This window comes from Mus pahari, unplaced genomic scaffold (assembly GCF_900095145.1).
Source record: "Mus pahari unplaced genomic scaffold, PAHARI_EIJ_v1.1 scaffold_13778_1, whole genome shotgun sequence".
Lineage (NCBI taxonomy): Eukaryota > Metazoa > Chordata > Mammalia > Rodentia > Muridae > Mus > Mus pahari.
The window spans coordinates 2,007-11,084 of NW_018392019.1; the positions used below are offsets into that span (position 1 = coordinate 2,007).

At 40.2% G+C, this 9,078-nt stretch overlaps 1 protein-coding gene across 1 annotated transcript; it reads right to left on the minus strand.

Annotated features, from left to right (window-relative positions):
• Positions 1–2,468: 2,468 nt before the first annotated feature.
• LOC110314801 (vomeronasal type-2 receptor 116-like) lies at positions 2,469–8,288 on the minus strand (the record flags this gene model as incomplete). The annotated part of the gene is made up of 2 exons (XM_021189027.1): positions 2,469–3,388; positions 8,165–8,288. Coding segments are annotated over 2 exons (1,044 nt in total), but the record flags the coding sequence as incomplete, so codon positions are not given.
• Positions 8,289–9,078: the final 790 nt, after the last annotated feature.

The following is a 9,078-nucleotide window of genomic DNA, read 5'->3' on the forward strand; positions in this document are numbered from 1 at the left end:
TATAACAGGAAGGAAGTCTCAAGTCAGAATACTTCAATCCTCCTTAGAAGGGAGAACAAAGCAAATTTGGGAGACAGGAAGAAGGAAGAACTTGGGTGGGAGATGGGATGGTCAGGGGAAACGAAAAACAGAACCAGGCATGGCGGACAATAGGAGAGAAGGCCAGAGGACAGTGAGAATGAATCGAAATATGCAGCTGTGGTATGTAGGTTGGAGGCCATGGGGGCACTTCTAGAATGTCCCAGATATCTGGGATGTGAGAGTCTTTCTGAACCCAATATGGATAACCTTAGTTGAAATTTCCAACAATGGCGAGATGGAACATGAATAAACCAACTCCAGTAGTTAACCAAGGTCTCTAGTGGTGGGATTGGGCCACATACACATCTTCAACATTTTTGATCCAAAATTGTTTCATGTTTAAAAAAAACCCATGGACAAAAGTAGAGCAGAGACTGAAGGAAAGGCTATCTACTTACTTGTCCAACTTGGGTTCCATTCTACACACAGGCACCAAACACTGACACTATTATAGATACCATGTTTTTCTTGCAGACAGGAGCCTAGCATAGCTGTCCACCAAGAGTTTCTACCAGCAACTGACTGAGACAGATGCAATTACTGAGAGCCAACGACTGGACTGAGGTTAGGCACCCCTATGGAATAGTTAGGGGGAAAGACTGAATGATTAGAGGCATATGTCCACCCACATAGGTAGGAAAACATTCTCAACTTAACTGGACCCTTGAGAGCTATCAGTCTCAACCACCAACCAAAGAGGATACATGGTGTAGGCCATGGTCTGTGGCATGTATGTAGCAGGAGACTACCTTGACAGACAGACTTCTGTTGGAGAGGGCGCATCTAATACTGTAGAGATTTGATGTTCCATGGAAGGGGAATACTGGGTAGTTGGTAATGGGAAGAAACCTTTCATATGTAAAGGAGAGGGTGTTGGGATGAAGACTTCTGAAGTGAGGACCAGGAAGTGAGGCAGTATTTGGAATGTAAATAAAAAAATAATTTAATTAAAAAAATAAGAAAATAAAAATAAAAATAATTGCTTCTATTTTTGTAACTGCAATTTTCTGCCTGCCAATAAGAAAAATTGACTGAAAAATTGCCTTCCTGACTTACAATATGTTAATCTTTATTTAGTTTTTTCTTTTCTCTACCTGTACTATGTAATATTTCTTGTGTAGTTTTTTGTCTGTCTCTCTATCTGTCTCCCCATCTCTCTCTATGTGTAAGTATGTATTTGTATCTGCTAAGTTGCTAGAACTTATATTTGCCTCGACCACCCCTCCCATTTCTGCTTCCTGGCATTCTGCTATACCTGGGTATAGAGCCTTCACAGGACCAAGGGCCTCTCCTCTCATTTATGACTGACAGTGCCATCCTCTGCTACATATGTGGGTGGAGCCATGTGTCCCTCCATGTGTACTCTTTGTTGTGTGCTAATGTGCATGTGGATGTGTGTGAATGTGTCTCTGAATGTTTGATTCTTGCACTCCTTCTCTTCTCTAAACACGGGATGTCATAGATAGCAGCCCCTGTGAGTTTCTGGACCAACCAACCCATGTCAGTTGATCTCAGCACAGACTCTCACCATCTACATGCCTTTAGTTACTCTGTGGTGTCAAAGCTGATCTTCTGCAGTGACTCATCTAAATTCCACAAACAGAAGAGATTACTTCATCAAGCTGTGCTTTCCCTGACAATTTCACAAGTGTGTCTTTGTTGATATACTTAAAATTGAGAGTTATCTGTAGAGTGTCTAAAAATAAACCCAGTCAATTCTACTCATATCTGATCCTTTCCTGTAAGTTATGATAATTCTGACCCCTTAGGAGAAAATTGAAAAGCAGACTCCCAGTGTAAAATTTTTGTCACATTCTTCTGTATCTTTTTAATTTTTATGTAATTTTAGATGTGTGCCTGTGTATGTGTGTGTGTGTGTGTGTGTGTGTGTGTGTGTGTGTGTGTGTGTGTGTATGAGTTTGTGTGCTTCGTTATGTGCATAAATAGCTTCAGGTAAATATGCAACCCAAAAGAGAGCATATGCTTAATTGTAGATATTGTTGCAGGTATTTGTTACAGCAATTGGTGGAGCTGTGTATTGGATCAGTTCCTCTACAAGAGCAGGCTATGATTATATCTGCAGAGACATCAATTCATCTTTGGAAATGTTCTAACAACCTGATGATAAAATATTCCTTTCTCATCTATGCACCTAGAAGAATTCCTTTAAGTCTTAGAATGGATCAGGATTCTATTATCTCTTTCTATTATTTCTTTTTGTTTTAGTACATTGAGGAAGATTATAAGATCAATGGGACCATCAGTAGAAATGGTATTGCTAGGCAATCTCATTAGTGGAAACAGTGAGAGTTATTCCAAACCCAGATGGGTATGGCAATAATATCCAAAATTTGGAGGTTATTTACCAACTATATATTTTTCAGAATTTATGAAATGTGAGCATGGGAAGAGGATTTCACCCTGATCATTTCAAGAAAATTCCGGTCTGGTCTAAACAATATTGTGTAACATTTAGGAACAAAGATGCATCCCAGCATCCCTGCACTGGAAGCCAAAGTGGAGAAGATCTCCACAGCCACCATGACCTTGCCTTTGGTGCTATGGTAAACAGGGATAAAGGTGATCCAGACATTGCAGAACACCAGCATGCTGAATGTTATGGATTTCGCTTCATTAAAGGCACCAGGAAGGTTTCTGGCAAAGAAAGCTAGAGTGAAGCTCCCAAAGGCCAGGCTAGCCAAGTATCCCAGAACACAGTAAAATGCAATGTCTGATCCCTTGTGGCATACAATGATGATGTGTCCATGCTCAGATTGTGCATCAATATTAACAGAAGGTGGAGAAGCTCCCAACCAGACTGCACAGACAATAACTTGGATGAGAGTACAAATGGGAACGATGTATTTAGACGTCCTTGACACTAGAAAGTACTTTATTATTCCTCGTGAGGCTGTCATTTTGAATGCCATAACTACAGTAATTGTTTTAGCCAAGACAGTGGAAACAGAAACAGTGAATACAATTCCAAATGTGATTTGCTGTAGAATGCATGTGGCTGTGTTTGGATGGCCAATGAAGAGCAAGGGACAGAGGAAACAAAAGATGAGTGAGATGAGCAAGATATAGGTGAGAGTACTGTTATTGGCCTTAACAACTGGAGTATTGTGGTGCTTTACAATGACCCCAAGAACCACAGTTGTGAATGCAGAGAAGCACAAGGAGATTAAGGAAAGTGCCATCCCCAATGGTTCTTCATAGCTGAGAAATACAACAGCTTTAGGAATGCAGTGATTCTGTTCTGTGTTTGCATATTGGTTCTCTGGACACTGGACACAAAAATTCACATCTAATGGAAAAAATGAAAATATTTTTAGTGCATCTTAAGCATTTTTCCTGAAAGGATATTTCATTTAAGCATATAGAAGAAATGTTGCAATACATGAGTATGTTTGGTGTTGCAGGATTTTCCCTGTTCAATCACATTTGGGAAATTTGAGGCTTGTGATTGGACAGGAGAAGGGAGGCAGGGGGGAGGAGTTGAGGAGACAGAAAGAGGGGTTTGAGGAGGAGAGAGGGAAGCAGAATGGAGGCTGACATCATGTTATCAAAAGGTTAGAATAATTGTGTTAAAACTTTATCACTATGATTTGGATCCAAATTTATTGTATTGACATTTGGAAATTGTATTATTATTGAAGTATACATCTGATTGGCTAATTAAGCCTTAAAAGCCTTGATTCTACAGGGTAATTATGTGTTGAGATGGCTAACTAGGGATTCTTGGGGCATTGTGTGAAAGCAAGAGGAATTTAGGCGCCCTGTCTAAGAAATGGCCTGGTGGGAGCCATGTGGCCTAACAGGGCTGGATAGTTAGCAGTCTGAGAGATGGAGCTAGTGAGATCACCTGGACAAGGGGCTAGCTCTACATATTTCCCACAATAGCTTGGTTAGAATATATTGAAAGTCACTGTTACATGAAATAATTTATTCCATTTTTTAATGGTAATCATCATTAAGGAAATGAAAGCAACAAGTGTTTTTTGGTCTATTTTACTATATTGTCTCGATCATTTACCATGGATGTGTATATTTATGAGAGTGTTAACATACAGAAGTAACAGGAACTATCATTAACTTGAGAATGATTAGTCTTACATAGGGGAAGCATGAAGGTGAGAGTGAGACCTCAAATTTATACAACTATAATATTGGTTTTTGTAAATGCAAAAATAATTTTAAAAATTGTTCCAAGTCTTGTCCTCTTATGACTATGGTAATACCACATTCCTAGTCCTTTTTATCAAAAGTCAGCAAGCCTGTTTCTGAAGGTAAAAAGCGCTGTAATTCCCACCATTGTGTGTGTGGGAAATCTGATTGCCATTGCACTGAGTCATTAAATGATTGCAATGGCAGGATAAATAATGTACTTCTGTCTTAGTCAGTGTTTCTATCCCTGCACAAATATCATGACCAAGAAGCAAGTTGGGGAGGAAAGGGTTTATTCAGCTTACATGTCCATACTGCTGTCCATCACCAAGGAAGTCAGGACTGGAACTCAAGCAGGTCAGGAAGCAGGAGCTGATGCAGAGGCCATGGAAGGATGTTCTTTACTGTCTTGCTTCCCCTGGTTTGCTCAGCCTGCTCTCTTATAGAACCAAGACTACCAGCCCAGAGATGGCACCACCCACAAGGGGACCTCCCTGCTTGATCACTAATTGAGAAAATGCCTTACAACTGGATTTCATGGAGGCATTTCCCCAACTGAAGCTCCTTTCTCTGTGATAACTCCAGCTGTGTCAAGTTGACACAAAACTAGCCAGTACAACTTCCAAGGTTAGAAGTCTTTTATATGGAACAATGCATTTGTGGAGAGCTGTTATTATTTTATTTGTTTAAGGGCTAAAAATTTAGTTTTGTTGTGAGCAAAATGTATTACTTTTGGTCAATACTTGCATTTGATGGACAGCCTTGTTGAATTACTTATATGTGTGTTCAATGTAGAACTGCATGAATATCACAAAACAACAGGTAAGAGTTACATCCTGCTATTTGATGGGTTCTGTGGATAAACCTACATCACCATACTTAGTGGGAAAGGATTTAACTACTGAGCCATTATACTAGCAATAAATGTCCTTTTAGGATATTAGTTCAATTATATAGGTTGACAGAAAAAGCCCCAGAAAAACTACGTGCCTGCCATTTGTAGTTAGTTCATCCTGACTAAACAGTTATTGGACTAACATGGGCTGTGCTAGTGCCAATGCCATTTGAAATCTGTGGCTAATTCCTTCCTTTTTTAATTTTTATAAATTTTTTATTATATATTTCTTCATATTTCAAATGATATCCCCTTTCCTGGTTTCCCTTCTGAAAAGCCCCTATCTTCTCCCCATTCCCCCTGTTCACCACCCCTCCCATTTCTGCTTCCTGGCATTCACCTATACTGGGGCATAAAGCCTTCACAGGACCAAGGGCCTCTCCTCTCATTTATGACTGACAGTGTGTGGGGAACTGTAGGCTGGTATCCAGTTGAGCTGAGTTATCCAGTTATGCGATGGTCATAATTGACCTCATGACATGGTAGGCGTTCTTTCAAGCTTCTGGAACTCTGGCCCCTGCCTAAGTTACCACCTCCAACAGCCCCCACAAGAGAAGCATGGTCGGTGGTCATGGAAGCAATGGCCCAAGCTTCTGAACTTCAGGCTAAACTCCTCCCCAGTTACCTAGCAACAGTGAAGACCATAAAAAGGGGTGTTCAGCTCTCTTCTATTACTCTTACTCTTACCCGCTTACTACTTTGTCCTCTCACTTCTCTCTCTTCTCTCTCCTCTTCCTTTTCTCTTTGTCTTCTCTCCTCTCTCCTTTCTCTTTGTCTCCTCTCCTCTCCTTTCCTCTCTCTTCTCTCTCTCTCTCGCTCTCTCTCTCTCTCTCTCTCCCTCTCTCTCTCTCTCTCCCTCTCTCCCTGCATTTCTATAATAAAGCTCTTAAACCATAGATTCTCTGCTCTGCTCCATCAAGGCCTAATGCACACTCTGCTCATCGTTGGGAACTTCTTCCCTCCCTCTGTCCCACAACCCTGGAGTGGTAGTGTAGTGAGGTAGCTCCGGGGGGCGATCCCCATCGGGGCTGCCCATTCTCCACCCCCCACCATGTGGGTCAGAGGCAATGCCCACCCACCCACCCAGTGCCGAGTGGAAAGAGCCTAGCAGTCTCCCCACTCCTGACTGACCAAAGAATAGAAAAACTCTGGAGGGGTGTTGGGCATCTTTTTCCTCACAACTTCCCTGCCCCCTCCCCCACTGGGCCACCTTTTATTTTATTTTGTTCCCAACAACAGTGCCATCCTCTGCTACATATGTGGCTGGAGCCATGGGTCCCTCCATGTCTACTCTTTGTTGGGTGCTTTAGTCCTTAGGAACTCTTAGGGTACTGGTTGGTTCATATTGTTGTTCCTCCTATGAGACTGCAACCCCCTTCAGCTTCTTGGATCCTTTCTCTAGTTCCCTCATTGGAAACTGTTCAGTCCAAAGGTTGGCTGAGAGCATCCACCTCTGTATTTGTCAGACTCTTGCAGAGCCTCTCAGGAGATGGCTATATCAAGGTCCTGTCAGTAAGTACTTGTTGGCATCCAGGACAAAACAATATTAATATGCATCATCTCTGAATGAACACAGACCTGGAAATCTTCTACTGTATCTATGTTGGGGGCCTCATACAACTGTTGTATGCCTCCTGTTTGGTGGCCCAGTGTTTGAGAGATCTCAGGGGTCCAGATTAATTGAGACTGCTGGTTCTCCTACAGGATTGCCCTTCTCCTCAGCTTCTTTCAGCCTTCCCTAATTCAAGAGCAATGGTCAGCTGCTTCTGTTCATTGGTTGGGTACAAACATATGCATCTGACTCTTTCAGTTGTTTGTTGGGTCTTTCAGTGGGCATTCATGGTAGGTCCCTTTTTGTGAACACTCAATAACCTCAGTAATAGTGTCAGGACTTGGGACCTCCCCTTGAGCTGGATCCCTCTTTGGTCCTGTTGCTGGACCTTCGTTTCCTCAGGCTCCTCTCTATTTCCATCCTTATAATTCTTTCAGACAGGAACAGTTATGAGTCAGAGTTATGACTGTGGGATGGCCACCCCATCCCTCATTTAATGTCCCATATTCCTGCTGGAGGTGGGCTTTATAAGGTCCCTCTCCCTACTGTTGGGCATTTCAACTTAGGTCTCTCCCTCTAACATGTTCTGTTGTGGAAAATGTAAATGGGTATGATATATAATAGTAATGAATAGAGGACCCCCGCATATTTTCATATCATGTGTCCAGAGTGATCCTCAGTTTTCTAAATTTAAAATAACATTGAACTTTTGAATAAGAATGTTCTTTGTTATGCAAAATATCCTCTAAAGGAAGAGGATTCTCATTTGAATATCTTATAATTTTACAAGTTATTATTTGCCCTCTTCATTCATCTTTTTTTCTCTTTTTTGTTTTTGTTTTTGTTTTGTTTTGTTTTTGTTTTTTTGAGACAAGGTTTCTCTGTGTAGCCCTGACTGTCCTGGAATTCACTCTGTAGACCAGGCTGGCTTTGAACTCAGAAATCTACCTGCCTCTGCTTCCCAAGTGCTGGGATTAAAGGCATGTGCCACCACTGCCTGGGCCTCTTCATTCATCTTACAAAGGACTGGGATTTGTTTAGGCATACCCACATGCCTTATTTTGTCTTCCATGTTCTCCTATACATGTAAGGTAATCATGGCCTTAGGAAAAACCATATACATCAAGTCAAAATAAATACATTATTTAAGTATTCATGATCTACATATATTTTAGAGAGCACTAAATGCTAGAAAATATCTTGTGTAGAGTACATTTAAATTTTCTTATCAAAATTCTTTATTTGAGAGTATGCCATCTATTTTGAATTTTCAAGGAGTCAACGATGTAGGACAATTTCTACTTTTTTTTCTTAATGAGTACATTTAAATTATTGTATTTGTGTAATGACTACCTTAGGACAGAGATGTATTTTATTTTTAAACTTTCATATTAATCTACTTGAGCATTTGAATACGGGAACAAGATGATAATCCTTTTAAAGAACTTATTCCAGCAGGAAATACTCACTTGTCTCATTAGAAATTTCATTTTCAGGGCAGGGTTTGCAATGAAAACAGCATGCTGCCATTCCATCTATCCCGAATTTTCTAGATCCAGGACCACAATCAGCAGTGCACATAGATGTTGGCATCTAATGAAAAGTAGACATATGCTGCTAAAAGGAGTTTTACTTTCCTCTTGCATAATTATATTAGCATGTGATATTAATAAATTAATTTTATATACACCAACAAAGTTAGATTGTACCTAGTGCTTTGCATGATGACAGATATCAATATATGGAAAAAATGAGGAAAAGTTGAATTGTTTCCCAACTATTTCAAGTTCAAGTATAAAACCTGATAGCCTCCTGTTTTCACAAAACATTACAGAGGTTTTAAGTTGGTTATTATAGTTAATTCTTGTCACAAGAACACATAATACAGTGTAAAGGCACAGGGAATCATATTTGAGAAATTATCTCCATCAGACTAGTCTGTTATCATATATATGAATCATATAGTGAATTGTTGATTGAAGTGTGAGTGACAAGCCTATTGAGAGCAGAGTTGTCTGTAGGCAGTGGTACATTAGAAATCATGCAGAACAAGTCAGTAAGCAGCATGAGGGGAGGGTATAGGGAACATTTGGGATAGCATTTGAAATGTAAATGAAGAAAATATGCAGTAAAATAATTTAAAAAAACTAAAAAAAAAAAAAAAGAAAGAAAGAAATCATGCAGAACAAGCCAGTAAGAAGAGTCCCTTGAGTGACTATGTTTCAGTTGGATTATCTAGGGCCATGCCTTTTCTTCCTTTGAGTGTAACCCTTGAATCCAATCGACCATTTCCTCTTCTATTTGGTCATAGTTACTGTTTAATAACATCAACAAGAGAATACTGCTAAAGAGATGGAAGTCCTTAAAGAAAAACAAGAGAATA